Source organism: Sus scrofa, chromosome 14 (genome assembly GCF_000003025.6).
Source record: "Sus scrofa isolate TJ Tabasco breed Duroc chromosome 14, Sscrofa11.1, whole genome shotgun sequence".
Lineage (NCBI taxonomy): Eukaryota > Metazoa > Chordata > Mammalia > Artiodactyla > Suidae > Sus > Sus scrofa.
Genome location: NC_010456.5, coordinates 124,522,185 through 124,539,198, shown reverse-complemented (window position 1 = coordinate 124,539,198; position 17,014 = coordinate 124,522,185). Strand labels below are relative to the sequence as shown.

Here is a 17,014-nt window from a genome sequence, read left to right as displayed (position 1 = left end):
CTACAGCTTTACAGCATGTTACCAAAGGGAGAAACTGGGTCAAGTCTACAAAGGATCTCCATTATTTCTTACAACTGTATGTCAATCTCCATTTACCTTAAAAGAAAAGGCTGGGAAACCAAAAAGAAAACAAAAAGACAACTTACAGAATGGGAGAAAATAGTTTCAAATGATGCAACCGACAAGGGCTTAATCTCTAGAATATATAAACAACTTATACAACCCAACAGCAAAAAAACCAATCAATCAATGGAAAAATGGGCAAAAGGCCTGAACAGACATTTCTCCAAAGAAGATATACAGATGGCCAACAAACACATGAAAAAATGCTCAACATCGCTGATTATAAGAGAAATGCAAATCAAAACTACCATGAGATATCACCTCACACCAGTCAGAATGGCCATCATTAATAAATCCACAAATAACAAGTGCTGGAGGGGCTGTGGAGAAAAGGGAACCCTCCTGCACTGTTGGTGGGAATGTAAACTGGTACAGCCACTATGGAGAACAGTTTGGAGATACCTGAGAAATCTATACATAGAACTTCCATATGACCCCGCAATCCCGCTCTTGGGCATCTATCCGGACAAAACTCTACTTAAAAGAGACACGTGCACCCGCATGTTCATTGCAGCACTATTCACAATAGCCAGGACATGGAAACAACCCAAATGTCCATCGACAGATGACTGGATTAGGAAGCTGTGGTATATATACACAAGGGAATACTACTCAGCCATAAAAAAAGAATGACATAATGCCATTTGCAGCAACATGGATGGAGCTAGAGAATCTCATCCTGAGTGAAATGAGCCAGAAAGACAAAGACAAATACCATATGATATCACTTATAACTGGAATTTAATATCCAGCACAAATGAACATCTCCTCAGAAAAGAAAATCATGGACTTGGAGAAGAGACTTGTGGCTGCCTGATGGGAGGGGGAGGGAGTGGGAGGGATCGGGAGCTTGGGCTTATCAGACACAACCTAGAATAGATTTACAAGGAGATCCTGCTGAGTAGCATTGAGAACTTTGCCTAGATACTCATGTTGCAACAGAAGAAAGGCTGGGGGAAAAATGTAATTGTAATGTATACATGTAAGGATAACCTGACCCCCTTGCTGTACAGTGGGAAAAAAATTAAAAAAATTAAAAAATTAAAAAAAAAAAGGCTGAATCTTTTTTTAAAGGTACTAGGCTAAAGATAAGGCAATCTGACCTTGAATAGTACCTACAAATTGAGTTTTCTTTTATTAATACAACACAAAAATGTTTAGAATATTTTATGCAAAAACAAAAAATAGAAAAAAAAAGTAACTTACACTATTTATTTCTTTGGGTGGTGAATTATTTCCAATATTTAATGGTGACACAGGATTACCTAGGAATGTAACACATATGTCTAATGAGTCAAATATAACTTCATTTCTGAAAATGTACACATACTATTCAAGTGATAAAGCTATACCATCATAGCCTTAACACTACACTATAAATAAGCAACATCCTACTTTTCCTAAAGAAAAATAAAGGTTGGTCCAAAATTTCCTTGACTACTATACCCCCTCACTGTGAACTCTTTTCCATTCACAAAGTATTGGGCTTTCTCAACTCCAGACTCAACTACACCCTTAGAAATTACCGAGGAGGTTTTGTTTACAATGGCTTGTATCATTAGAAATTGGCATTATTAGAAATTAAAACTAAGTATTACAGGAGTTCCCTGGTGGCTTAACAGTTAAGGATCTGGCACTATCACTTCTGTGATATGGATTTGATCCCTGGCCTGAAGACTTCTGCATGCCACAGGGGTGGCAAAAAAAAAAAGAAAAAAAGAAAAAAACTAAGCATTAAAAATGTCTAATACTATCAGAAATTAAAACCAAATATTTAAAAGCATTTAAAAATAGGAGTTCCCACAATGGCTCAGCAGAAATGCACCTGACTAGTAACCATGGGGATGCAGGTTCAATCTCTGGCCTTGCTCAGTGGGTCAAGGATCCGGCGTTGCTGTGAGCTGTGGTTGTAGGTCACAGATGTGGCTTGGATCTGGCGTTGCTGTGGCAGAGGCTTAGCTACGCTCTGATTCAACCTCTAGCCTGGGAACCTCCATATGCCATGCCCTAAAAAAAGACAAAAAAAAAAAAGCATTTAAAAATAATAAATGCATTACATGATGACATTGCTTAAAAATAAATAAATAAATAAATAAAACCCTACATTTTCCAAAGCAAAAGAAAAAAAATTTGTGAAGAGTGGCTCTGCTTTACATGTTTGCACATCGTGTTAATGTGCGGCTTAGCGATGATAGTTGGATTCTCTTATCTACTTTGACATCCAATCTGTTACAATATTTTGCTTAACAGAAGTATCTGAAGTAAATCTGGCCCCACATACATATGTGGTTGCAAATAGGTGTTTTATTTAATGGTCTTCTCAGATAATTGTGGATATTTTTCTTTAATTCACACCAAAACTCAAGTGGTGGTGTAAAGGTTAGTTGCAATGTGGAATCTAAAACCATATCAAAAAAGTTTTCACACTGTTACACCAGAACCCATTGATTTATCTCGCACTTTGAATGGATTTTTACCCATGCATGACTATAAAACATCATGCATTGGTCTTTTGGAAAAGATTGAGAAACTCCTGAGTTATGGAGATCTTCTAAATCTTGACATGTTTCATCAGATGATATAAAAAAAAAATCTGGTGTGTTAATATCACCATGCATCTCACCAGAAAAACCTTTAAGTACTGGGAAGCTGTCAATCTCCTGAAATTCTTTTTTGCTTGAAAACTTGCATTGTATCACTACCAACAAAATACTGTCAGCTGTTTTATTTGAAGTGACAGGCTCACTTTGTTCATCTTTGAGAAACCGACTGCCAGATATCTAAGTCTGAATAACCAGGGTTTGCCATTCTTTTCAAGTAAAAAAATGATGTTCCAATAAAAAAGGTTTCCGACTCACAACAATCACACACATGCTTTTCATACATCAGTGCACAGCAAGTTAGGAGTAATTCCCATTCTGTTACACAAAATACTAAAAATACCTGTACACAAGGGTCAAGATTTATTAATAATTTGCACTGTTTTATCAAGGACATTCTTTTGATTTTTTTGTTGTTGTTGGTTTTTTTGGGGCTTTTTTTTTTTTTTTTTGTCTTTTTGCCATTTCTTGGGCCGCTCCTGCGGCATATGGAGGTTCCTAGGCTAGGGGTCTAATCGGAGCTGTACCTACCAGCCTACACCAGGGCCACAGCAACGAGGGATCCGAGCCGCGTCTGCGACCTACACCACAGCTCACAGCAATGCCGGATCGTTAACCCACTGAGCAAGGGCAGGGACCGAACCCGCAACCTCATGGTTCCTAGTCGGATTCGTTAACCACTGCGCCACAACGGGAACTCTGATTTTTTTTTTTTTTTTTTTTTTTTTAAGTGATGCACCTGCGACATATGGAAGTTCCCAGGCTAGGGGTTGGATCTGAGCCGTAGCCACTGGCTTACACCACCCACAGCCACAGCAATGTCAGATCCTTAACCCACTGAGCAAGGCCAGAGATCAAACCCGCATTCTCACGGATACCAATTGAGTCTGTAACCGCTGAGCCATGGTGGGAACTCTATCAAGGACATTTTTAAGTAAAATGGACATTTCTGGCTTGTTCTGTCTTAACTACAAGGGCGTGACAATGAAAAACAACAACCACTAGCCCAGGCTGGTACCCCTGCTAACGGTGCGCTAATGAGGGGCTAGAGTTTACTCACTTTTGCTTTTGGACGAGCAGCATAAAATCAGTACAGTGAAAAAGAGCAAATGATGTTTGAATGTTTTATTAGGAAAACAGTTTCGACCCCAGAGGCCCAAGGAATGATTTTTTCAAATCAAATGAAACAAGTGAATGTCTTCGACATTTTTGTGAGCAATTATATGCACGGAATTTGCACAGTCTTTTTAGAATATGGCCAATCTTAAGAATACCAGAAAAAAAGCCAAAGTCTCTCCTCTCTACGTTCCCAGTACATCTCTGATTTTGTGTGTGCTCAGTAGAGGGAAGCTCATCTCTGGACATTTTCTGCTCAGGAATCCTTTCTGTGATTAATGGGGCCAAGAGCTACCTGGCATCTGGTTTTTCCTTCTAAATTAACATTCCCATGCAAATACTGTAAGTTAGCTCTTTGGTGGTTCTGTTAATAACCTACTGGTCTGCAAAGTTATACAAACTTTCAGTAAGTCGGAGAAACCATCAGAACCAAGCAGTATTAAGCCTGTAGTTTTCACTTACCTGTTGGCAACATCTTCCTGTCTCCTCTGGATCCAGCCGCTTCTCCACTGACGCCATTAGGGTTGGAAGATACTGAACTGTCTTCCTGACTAACCAAATACTGTTTGGTTTGCTCACAAAGCAAAAAATTGTTCTTCTTATTTCCAGTCTCTGGGCTTTTCAACCTGAAATTAGGATGGTTAGGATGTCCTCCAGGACTTCGTAAAGCATCATGTGGCGGAAGCGTGCTGTCATTCTTCTCAAAATTAAATGGCTCTGTCATTTTACAGGCAGATGCCTCCAAGTTATTTCTTGACATCCTATTAAGCGGCAATGCAACATTCACAGATGTCTAAGGGAAGAAATGCATTTAAAAGGCAAGGTTTAATTACAAAAGGAGAAGCACTGCAGGCCCAGGCCATTTCTTTTGACACAACAGAGAGTCCTCGGGAGCGACTCCAAAGCAGATGTAACCGCAGTAACCACGACACCAAAACCTGTCCTACGGGCCCGAGAAGAGAACGATTCTCTACCGGTGAGAACCGGCGCCAACTTGAACAGAACGCGACCACGGACAACAAAAGACTAATTCAAGAGGCATCAAAAGAGCTCCCTCAGAGTTGGAGGACACCATTCCTTACTTCAAAAAGCTCTGCAAACAACAGGAATAGAAAAGGGCCATCATGTTTTAAAAGAACGATTTCTGACGTGGAGCCAACAACTTAATGGTGAGATGGGGGGGGAGTTTAAATCGGGTCATCACCCACCTTCTCGCCTCTCAGAAAACCTCTGCCTTCTCCTCATCTTTATGCTCTGTGACCCCCTGGATACTTCGAACCCAGGGCCCAGAAGGCCCCAGCTCTCTCCTCGGCCTAGTCACTTTCCCTCCTTGTCAGACTGGCTTCAGCGGATGCCTCTTCTGCCTCTTTTCCCCAAGTGCCCTGTTCCATCTTCTCCAGCTGAGCTTCCATAAATTGTAACCTGTATCTACTGCTTTTATGGGCTTATCTGTGTGCCTTTCTCTGAAAACAAGTACACATATTGTTGCAAAATGCCTCTGAGAAACCTCTCTCCAGACATTATGCTGGCTTGTTGTTTTCCTATTACTCTTGGAGAATACTAAGTGTTCTGCCCAGGCAGAGGGGTAACAGTGGACAAACAACTCTTATTTTTGAAGTAGTGACCTGTAACTTTGTCTTTAACCTACAGGCAAAATTCCTGCCTATCTTCCCCAAAGGGCTCAGAGGACCAAAAAAAAAAAAAAGCCACAGAGCACCAGAGTTGGAACTGGATAAGAGCTAAATGTTATTTAACATTGTTTAAGGGTTTTTTTTTTTTTTTGTCTTTTAAGGGCTGCACCTGCAGCATACAGAGGTTCCCAGGCTAGGGGCCTAATCAGAGCTACAGCTACCGGCCTACACCACAGCCACTGCAACGCAGGATCCGAGCCGCATCTGGGACCTACACCACAGCTCACGGCAACACCGGATCCTTAACCCACTAAGCGAGGCCAGGGATCAAACCCGTGTCCTCATGGATCTGGTCGGGTTCCCACTGAGCCACGACGAGAACTCCTAACATTGTTTTAAATAGAAGATAAACAGCAGAAAAATTCTTCCTAAAACTTTCATTTTTTTTGTGTGCTTTAAACTAGCCCTAGCCTAATTCAATGACAATCCAAAATAATAATAATACTAATAAAGAAACGCACAAGCAGACCTAAAGATGGAGGGCTCTCAGGGGACCAGATCCTGGGAAGATCCCTAAAGGAAGGCCTGCAGATGGGCAGCTACTGGAGGGAATGCACACCTGCAGCCATCGGCACATCTCAATTGAAGGCGGAGATGGAAGATTACAGAAAAGAAATACTGTGAAATTACAAAAAGAAAGTAACTTCCAGCAGGAACCCTGGGGGCATATGAATACTAAGTAACTCTATAGACTCTGTACAAGAAATATAAACAACATGCATTTAAAATATTAGGGTAACCACCCCAAGAATAGAAACAATGTCTAATTTTAAAAATCACAATCCAATAGGAAAAAAAAAAATTCAAGTGTGGTAAATAAAACAAAACATCAAATAAGGTGACAGAACCAAGCCCAAGTAATCTATGTATCAAATAATCACTCTCAATTAAAAGAGAGCAAGACCAAGGGAGAAAGAAAATCCAGCTAGATGCCATGCATCAAACAAAACATATGATAAGTCTGAAAATAACAGGACTAAAACATGTGCTACACAGATAACAAAAATAGAGGTAGAATGCTAATATTAGTAGCAGATAAAATAGAACTCAAGGGGAGTTCCTGCTGCAGCTCAGTGGGTTAAGAATCCGACTGCAGCAGCTTAGGTAGCTGTGGAGGGGCTTGACCCCCCTAGCCTGGCGCAGTGAGCTAAAGGATCTCAAGTCGCAGGGAAGGCTCAGATTCAATCTCTGGCCCTGGGAACTTCCAAATGCCACAGGTGCGGCCATAAAACTAAAAAAAAAAAAAAAAAAAAAAAAGTAGAACTCGAGGTAGAAAATGTTGGGACAGAGAAAGATATTTTACATTGATAAAATAAACCCTCCCAGAAGAAGGAGCAGCCAAGAATCTCAGACTAACAACGACAGCTCATTGAGCGGCATATAAAGTGAAAATTGAAGGAGAAATTCAGTCACTGTAAGGACACACCTGCTTTACATACTAGTCAACAGACAGAAAACAGCCAGTGATAAGAAACACTTTACTACCACAATAAACCTGATCTAATAGGGACCAATACAACCAAGAAGAGTCGTTTTTCCAACTCTGAGACATAATGGACTACAGAGTCCACTTCAACTAACTTCAAGGAAAACCTTGTACCAAACAGGCTACGTTCCCTCATCACACTACACAAACCTCCATATCTCAGATTCTGCTCCCCAGAGAATCATCCGGAAACGAACACACTGGAGGGTGAAGGGGTTTGTTTGTGTTTTCATTTAGAAATGACAAAATATCACAGAGGAAATGAGAGCAAACATGACCACATGGACAATTAAAAACCTACAAAAAATAGTACAGAGATCAGGAAGTATTGACACAAAGATGACAGATTTGATACCTTTTAAAAAGTGTGATAAATAGTAAAGACATCGAGATACTGTAGCAGACCTGATGTGCTACCCACCCAAACACCACCTTCCACCTCGGATTTGCCAGCTTGAGCTAGAGACAACATTGCCCAGAATTCTCCTGAGCGGAGCTTCTCAGAAAGCTCTGTTCTCTGCTGATGAACAGGGACAGATCTGGCTAGCAGGGTCTTTACTCCTTTCTTCTGACGACGACAACCTGAGGCCTGAAGACCTATCCCCCACATTGCAATCAGGAAGCAATAAGCATAAGAAAGAAAACAGACCCTCAGGACAGCGAAGCAGAAAATACGGAGTTTGGTGTCCCTGGCAGATCCCTTGGCCCAGCATGCCAGTCCTGATCTGCCTATGCATAGATTTACTGTGGCAAATAAATCTTTGAGTTTTCTGTTATGTGCAGCCCAGTGAATACAGCTATTAATAAAACAAACAAAAAGACTACATAGAGGATGAAGATTAGTTGATGAACATAAGGCGGAAAACATTTAACCTCGTTTGTAACCAAAAAAATTCAAGTTGAAATAACAATATATTGTTTTCTACACAGCACAGGTGGAAGTAAAAAGGATACTCATTACTGAAAGGAGTATCATTTAATATGCTGTAAGAAATAACTTAGAGATTTATATATATATATATATACACACATTTATAATATGTATTCTTAAAAATGTTCCTAGCTACTTGCTAGGCTAGGCAAATCTACTTCTAGAAATCATCCCACTGACATAATACTAAATATCGAAAAATATGGCCTGCATAAATATTCATCTAAAATAGGAAAAAAAGGGAAAAAATGAGAAAGTTAACGGATGCCTCTACTAGATAAAACACCACACTACATTTAGAATACTAGTTTTCAAAAATGTTGTAAAATGTCTATTAGAACAGCAAATGAAAAGTCAGAAAAACACTATATACTCAATATAGTCATTGTAAAAGAAAAAACAGAATTCCATGTAAGGAAAGATGACTGAAACTCACTAAATTTTAAATAACAGTGATCTGGTGTAGGTAGGCTGATGATGAAATCTTCATTCTCTTTCATTTTCCAAATTACATTTAAGAATGAATTACTTTTTTATTTTTAAGGGCCGCACCTGCAGCATATAGAAGTTCCTAGGCCAGGGGTCGAATCGGAGCTGCAGCTGCTGGCCTACACCACAGCCACAGCAACACCAGATCCAAGCTGAGTCTGCGACCTACACCATAGCTCATGGTAACGCCAGATCCTTAACCCACTGAGCCTGAGCAGGGCCAGGGATTGAACCCATATCCTCATGTATACTAGTTGGGTTAGTTACCGCTGAGCTGCAATGGTAACTCCAAGAATAAAATACTTTAATAAGAAGAAAGCATTTTAAAGATTAAACTCTCATTGCATATTCAATTAAACTTTTTCCCCCTAAAGTGTGGTTAATTTTAAACTAAATAAAAGATCACAGTAATATTCAAACTACAAAACTACGGTACAGACACCTTCTCAAGATACCATTGGGACCCTCAATACAGAGCTACACCTGAAATAGCCTCCCAACTTCATCCTTATTTAGTAAAGCTGATAGTCAACCCACTGTATTACAGTTCCCTACAGACAGTTATTTTAAGTTGCTTGAGTGCAGGAACCATGTCATACTAAAATAAATTAATAAAATTTAATTATTTCCCACAGCATCTACCATGGTGTTTGGTACAATGGGGCATTCAAAAGATAATCACGAGAGAGTTCCCCTTGCAGAAGAAACGAATCCAACTAGTATCACAGGATGCAGGTTCGACCCCTAGCCTCGATCAGTGGGTCAGAGATCCAGCACTGCCTTGAGTTGGGGTGTAGGTCACAGATGTGGCTCGGATCCTGTGCTGCTGTGGCTATGGTGAAGGTCAGCAGCTGCAGCTCTGATTCAACTCCTAGCTGGAGAATTTCCATATGCCACAGGTGCAGCCCTACAAAGCAAAAAAAAAAAAGATACTCGCGAGATAAAACGATTTAAAATGCACTACTGCACTGTCTTCCGACAACCTGGACAAGGTGAATTCACGGTCTGAAAGTTCATCTGGCAGACTTAAGTGGAGAAATCCATCATGCCGTGAGGTTTACAGAAATTTAACAGTAATACTTCATGTCTTACCTCAACTGTTCCAAAGTCCACACGTTAATAAATGTATTTGACTTTAGCAACAATATCAGAATCAGTCTTAGACCCAAGGTAAAGTGGAAGCAGCAAATTAAAAGGACTTAAGCTTAAAAGAAGCTCCACCTATGGTGGAATATTTAGGTTAGAATTTAAATTACCTCAACGTGCCACACCCTATTCAGGAATTTTCATTACCATGCCCAGGGCAAAGAGACGTCCAGACCTGTCCGGTAACTAGAAACTTGTTTAATTTTGGAAAGCTAATTGTACTACACACTTTTTTTATAAAGTGGTTTTCTTCCCACTGCTGCCCTGTGACCACAATCTTTCAAAGATGTGAAGTAGCCACCACATCCCCTTTCCTCCAGGCCCTTCACCAGCTGATGTAACACTTTCTAGACTTCTCACAAATCAGCCCTTTCTCTAGTTCTTCAGAAACCCTAACTGAGCACAGGGTTCCTGCCTGGGGCCAACAAATAATCAAGAGGAGAATCACACTACCCCTGGCTCTGAAAACCACTTCCAACTATGCACTAGCTTTTGGAGGGAAGCTGGGACTCCCATGGTACACATATGACTTGCAGATATCTTACAGGTTTTGGAATTTAACTTTTTAAATGTGTAATTACTATACCATACAATCGTCTTTTTTCCTTTGAGTCACAGTTCTATGAATTTTAACACATGTATAGCTTTATGTAACCACCACAAATGGGATACAGAACAGGCTTCCAAAGCTGATTTTTTTTTTTTTTTTTTTTTTTTTTTTTTGTCTTTTTAGGGCTGCACCCACAGCAGATGGAGGTTCCCAGGCTAGGGGTCAAATGGATCCGAGCTGTAGCTGCCAGTCTATGCCACAGCCACAGCAACACTGAATGAGGCCAGGGATCGAATGGACCTCATGGTTCCTAGTTGGATTCGTTTCCACTGTGCCATGACAGGAACTCCCTGCATTTCAATATTAAAAAATACTAAGAATTTGTATTTTTCCTTATTTGGCTTCACCCTGGCTCAATCACTGGGGCATATTTGAGTCTGGTATATATACAAGTACAGAGGTGTGACAGATACTGCTTTAGGGGGTCATGATACCTCATAAGCTAACCTCATCCAGTTTTACAACAAGCAGTTCCTCTATATACAATCCACTTTTTTACATGCTACTGGTGATGGGGTAAAATGTATATATAATCACACTCAAATCCACAGTAATTAGTGTTGTTTCCTTAGCCAATACAAGAGGTTAATTAGAAGAGTTCCCAAATTTATTTAAGGAATCATCGATAGAGCAAAAGAGCAGTGGAATAAAGTCAACTTACTTCTGCAGTTCTACAGGCAAAAATAAAGCCTTGGTTTTTGTACAGTCTTTTGTCTTGTGGTTCATGAACTGGCTCCAGTAAGACCTCACGCTCCTCAAGGGCAGAACTTTCCTTTGACTCCCTCAGAATCTCACTACCCCTCTCCTCTGAAGCCTGGAGCAGCCCAGGATACACTGTAAACAGTGACAGCTCCATAAGGCCTCTTTCGTTCCAAGAGACCACAGCCTAGAGGCTAGGGTAAACCCACAGTGAGTTAATTCCTTTAATATCAAAAGTTCGTGCATTTTTTGGTCTTTTTGACTTTTCTAGGGCCACTCCCGAGGTATGTGGAGGTTCCCAGGCTAGGGGTCCAATCAGAGCTACAGCTGCCAGCCTACACCACAGCTCACGGCAACGACGGATCCTTAACCCACTGAGCGAGGCCAGGGATTGGACCTGCAACCTCATGGTTCCTAGTTGGATTCATTAACCACTGAGCCATGATGAGAACTCCAAAAAGTGTGTGCATTTTAATTGCAGGTTTTTTTTTCTGTTTGCCTTTGTCTTTCTGCACGCATTCAAAGAGAACCGAACCGCTATTCAAAGGAAACAGTTTCAAAGCTATGACACTCAATGATCTGCAGAACATGGCTTTAAAGCCAATGAGGCCCAAGCCTGAGCAGTGTCATCTTCCTCATTTAGCTTTGCTAGCTCAGGCAAATCACTTCATCTTTCTAGGATTCTGAGACTAAAACGTGGCCAGCAGTAGTAACTTCCTCATAACATCTAATCATGAGGATTAAAGGTGAGAATACATGTAAGCTACCAAGCACAGGGGCAGGTCCTTATTAACTCCTTAAAAAGCAGCTATTAGTTCCACCTCTGTACCACTCTCGCAGGCAAAGAATTTCTTCTACTCATGTGGAACTACTTAGCGCACTGCACATGGAAATAATTTGAGGATTAAAATATTCCTATTTCTTTATTCCTACAAAAAGAAAGGGAGACCTGAGAATGAGAAGTAACCTGCCTCACCGACAAGAACCAGCGCCCTTACAGAGCTGAGATGAAAATCCAGGTCACAATCCTAAACCATGCAATTGTGCGTTCAATAACCTGATGGCTCAATAACGGAACTAGAGGCATGTTCCCTAATTTCCGAGGCCAGCAACGCAAGCATATTTATAGCAGTGCCAAGAAAAGTGACTGGCACACAGCAGACACACTAAATACACGTGTTAAATCAACCAGTGTTGCCTTACCCTATTTAACCAAATGCTGCGGTGCATCTTCCTTTTTACAGGAGGTGGGAAGTAGGGGGCAAAGTCTAGAAAGTATTACAACTGTTTGCACTATATTTTTGAGTTAAATGAAATCACTGAATCCACAGACTATCTTCCAAAACTACTGCAGGGCTCTCGGCGGGTCCAAAGCTCAACTCCCACGTTTCTCTCCCCTCCCCCCAGTACAGCATCCTCACCCACCAAAACCCCCCACCCCCAGACCTGCCCTTCCCAACCAAGTCTCCCAGGGCTTCTCCAACCTTCCAAATTCTCTCCACTTCCAAGGCCCCTGGTACCCGCTCAACGCCCGACTTTAACGCCTGACCTCAACGTCCAGCGCCCAACGTCCGGCCCCAACGACCCAAGCCCCGCAGCCCTCTCATATGTAGTCCCTTTCACACCGCCGTGCGTGAGCCTGGGAACCCCGACCAGGAAAAAAGGCAAAAGGGCCTCCGACCCCGACCTGTCTCTGAAGCCTGGCCTGGGTGACTTCTGCCTTTGCGTGGAAGCCCTGCCGCCCAGATGAGCACCCTGTGCTCACCTCGCTCCCAAGAGCCCAGCCCGTCCTCCCGCGCCAGCGTAGCGCCTGCGCAGTCAGCGCCCACGTGCACCTGCCGCGTGCGCAGGAAGCCCTGCTCTGGCGCCAATGGCGCAACTCTGTGCTCCAGAGCTGATTGCAAAGCTGCCGGCCCAGAAAGGACCTCTATGAAAACTTAAGATAGCTACTGTTCTGGTGTCTTCTAGAAAGGATTTCCTGGGAACTCCAAAGGCAAAGGTGCAGATCTTGTCTTGGCAAAGGTTATTTGGGTGACGTTAACCACTTAAAGTTATAGGAAGCTTTTGACATTAATCCTCTGCGTCTGTGGGCTCGCGGAAACTAAGTACACGTGATCGCCTTTTTTTCCTCCTGAGAGCCCGTAGTTATAGGTCGATGTTGCTCAAAGAAAAACAAATTTTTAAAAAACAGTGGCCTTTAAAAAATCAGTGGAAAAACAGTACCCTTATATACCCATCTCCCAGTTTCAACAGTATAAATTTTCGGTCAATCTTGTCTGCATGTGTACTCCACATATTCTCCTCCCATTTCTTTGAAGCAAATTATCTTATGTATTTTTTTCTTTTTAATGGATTTTATTTTTAGAACAATTTTGGAACTACAGATTGAGAGGACAATATGGAGAGTTCCCATATAAGCCATATCCAATTTCCACTATTATTAACATTACATAGTAGGATACATTTGTTACAATTAAGGAACTAATATTGATACATTAGGAATACTGGTGAGGCATTTTTTGTAGGACGCCCATTGGTGCAGTTTGATGTTTTTCTCCTAGTAAGACTGTAGTTGTGAGTTATTAGAAGGAAGACTATAATGTTCCACTTCTATTGCATCATATCAAATGTTCATTCTGTGAACATGATTTATGACAGCTGATGTTTTTTCCAAGATTACCTGGCTAACACTTGTTAGGTTTCTCTACAACAAAGTTACTTTTTTTCCCCCTCCCCTTACATGCTATGCACTTTGTAAGAAGTCATTCTGCTCAGTCTGTCCCTAAGGAAGAGAGCTATATGCTTCTCCTCAAGGGCAGAGTACCTACAGAAATTATTTTGAATTCTTTTGCATGGCAGATTTGTCTCTCCTATTTATTAATATATTTAATCATCTCTCTGTATATAAAATTTAAAAATTTAATTTTAAAAAAAGAAAAAAACATTTAAAAAATGGAGTTACCATCGTGGCACAGTGCAAACGAATCTGACTAGGAACCATGAGACTGCAGGTTCCATCCCTGGACTGACTCAGTGGGATGAAGATCCGGCATTGCTGTGAGCTGTGATGTAGGTCACAGACGTGGCTGGTATCTGGCATTGCAGTGGCTCTGGCACAGGCCAGGAGCTACAGCTCTGATTAGGCTCCTAGCCTGGAAACCTCCATATGCCATGGGTGCAGCCCCAAAAAGGCAATAGACAAAAATAAATAAATAAATAAATAAAAATAAAACCAGCAAGGATTTATATTTTTTACTTTGGGTTATAATTCATCACTACTTTATTTCCTTGCTCAAACTTTCCCAACTTTGGCCACTGGGAGCGCTTTCATTTCTTTTTGTTCTTCTTTGATGTACTCACATCAATGTGGGGCTGTTTTTATTTTGGGGGGGGACACGTTGTTACTTTCTGGGGTATTGTATCTTTTCATCATATATATTTAAAAAGGTATCTTTAAAAGATTATGACTTTTTAAAGACACCACTGAAATTTATCCCATCTTGAAAAATAATTTCTTAATATCATAAAGTTAGTATTTAAAATTTCCAGATAGTCTCAAATGTTTTTTTATAGTTGGTATGGTCACATAAGATTCTACCTTTGCATTGAGTGGTATATTTTAAAAAGAAATTTCTCTTTTAATCTTCTCATTTTTCTTATATATTGAAGTAACTGCAGTTTTTCTCACGATTTTGTTGCTTACATTCACGCTGATATTTCACAGGTGGTGTGTGCTTCTATTGCTCCACATCAGAAACCACTTAACATCTAATCAGTTTCTCTTTGGGGGATATTAACAAGTTCTAGTGTTGTCAGCCCCACCCATGCACTGTAAAGTTTCCCATCAGCTTTTCATCTAATGATTCTGGATTCACTTGATGACCACTACCTAAATACATTATTTCATTAGAATTTCCAAAATGGTGATGGTCTACCTTTTCCTTTGCATTTATTACCTGAAATTCTATTAAAAAAAGAACTTTCCTGGGAATTCCTGTTGTGGCTCAGCAGGAACAAACCCAACTAGTATCCATAAGGACACAGGTTCCATCCCTGGCCTCACTCAGTGGATTAAGGACCTGGAGTTGACATGCGCTGTGGTGTAGTTCACAGCTGCAGCTCTGATCCAGCTTTGCTGTGGCCGTGGTGTAGACCAGCAGCTACAGCTCCAATTGGATCCAAGCCTGGGAACTTCCATATGCCCTATATAAAAAGCAAAAAAGAAAAAAAAAAAAAAAAGAACTTTCCCACATTAACTGTTTGGCTGAGATACAGTTTGCAGCAGAAAAGGTAGGATGCTTGATTCTTTCATCAGTTTTCAGAATGTGATGATTCCTTGGCATCCTTGAAGGTAACCAACGACATTTTAAAAAATCAACATACTCATTGATTTTTAACCTAGTAGATGTGTCTCAATTGCTACTATTTTTGAACCCTGAAATTTTCCCATCTTTGACCAGTGGGAACACCTTTGAACACCTTTGGCTCCTGGCTCCTGAGTCTTTTTGACACACTCCTATTTTTGTTTTCTTTGCATTCTTTTTTTGGGGGGGGGGCACACACCTGCAGCATACGGAAGTTCCCAGGCTAGGGGTTGAATTGGAGCTTTAGCTGCTGGCCATAGCCGCAGCCACAGCAACGCAGGATCCCAGTGCGTTCGTGACCTACACCACAGCTCACGGCAGGCAATGCCAGATCCTTAACCCACCGAGCAAGGCCAGGAATTGAACCTGCATCCTAATGGATACTAGTGGGATTCGTTTCTGTTACGCCGCAGTGGGAACTCTCTTCTTTGCATTCTGATATAACCAGTATATCCTAAGCTTTCTTACACATTTCTTGCCCCAAATATAGATTCAGGCCTTGAGCTCCAAGAGGAGCCCAGGTGATTTTTAGTGGGGAATTATATTTAGAGATTATAGGAAAATAGGGTTATGCATTGAGTTGATCATTGCTGTAGGCCTTTTCAGTGCACAGATTTCTTTTAACGGGAAAAAAAAATGCACCATGAGTTTATGCTAATATTTCTAAATTCAAATTTAGTAGTTCACACTGATGTTTCTAAAATCAAACTTAGGATTGCAGTGTTTTTACTTAATTTCTTTGATTTTAACAATCTTTTTTTTTTTTCCTTTGTCTTTTTTGCCTTTTCTAGGGCCGCACCTGAGGCATATGGAGGTTCCCAGGCTAGGGGTCTAATCGGAACTGTAGCTGCCAGTCTACACCACAGACACAGCCACGCAGGTTCCAAGCTGCATCTGCGACCTACACCACAGCTCACGGCAATGCTGGATCCTTAACCCACTGAGCAAAGGGATGGAACCAGCAACCTCATGGTTCCTAGTCGGATTTATTAACCACTGAGTCATGACGGGAACTCCCTGATTTTTTAATCTTTACATTTTCTTTTTTTTAATACTGAAAATCTTGGTTCCCAAAGATTATGTATATGCTTTATACTAATATATTTCAGAAATGACAGTATAAATGTTATTACCGACAATATGCATATTAAAAAGCTTAGAGTTTCTTTTTAAATGTTTCCCCTGGAAATGACATCTCAATAGTACTGTGCGGTCAATTTGTTGTTTTAAAGTCAAATCATTTCTTTATTGTCACATTTTAACTGCATGTTTTTTAAATATTTTTATTTTTTCTACTATAGTTGATTTACAATGTTCTGTCAATTTCTTCTGTACAGCAAAGTGACCCAGTTGTATATATCATATTCTTTTTCCTCACGTTATCCTCCATCTTGTCAGTATCTTCCTTTAAGAAGGAAGGTGCCATTTCCTGTTGAAAAGAGGAACAGAGTTACACAATATTGATTTCTTTTTTTAATATGGGGTTTTTTATTTTTATTTGGGGGGTTGTTTGGGGGTGGCTTTTGCCATTAGTTAGTATCAAAGAAGCTTAACAGAACAGGAAAAAGTTTTGCTTTATCAACTCGAATTGATGACTTGTTAAGATTAACTATATTTACTCGACTTGAGCTTTAGAAGTATTAAATCAAAGAACAGCACTTCACTGGACAGAGTTGGTTTGCAAAACCTCCACAGACTGAAACAGCTCACCTCTGATTGCGATTAGGCAAGGGTATTTAATACACTCCCCCCCATACAA

At 40.7% G+C, this 17,014-nt stretch overlaps 1 protein-coding gene across 1 annotated transcript in view; it reads right to left on the bottom strand.

Moving 5' to 3' along the window:
* Positions 1–13,186, bottom strand: part of TDRD1 (tudor domain containing 1) — a 49,154-nt gene extending 35,968 nt beyond the window's left edge. The window contains 4 exon segments of the mRNA XM_021073713.1: positions 1,330–1,388; positions 4,302–4,632; positions 12,579–12,797; positions 13,115–13,186. Coding sequence (XP_020929372.1) covers positions 1,330–1,388; positions 4,302–4,632; positions 12,579–12,797; positions 13,115–13,186 — 681 coding nt within the window.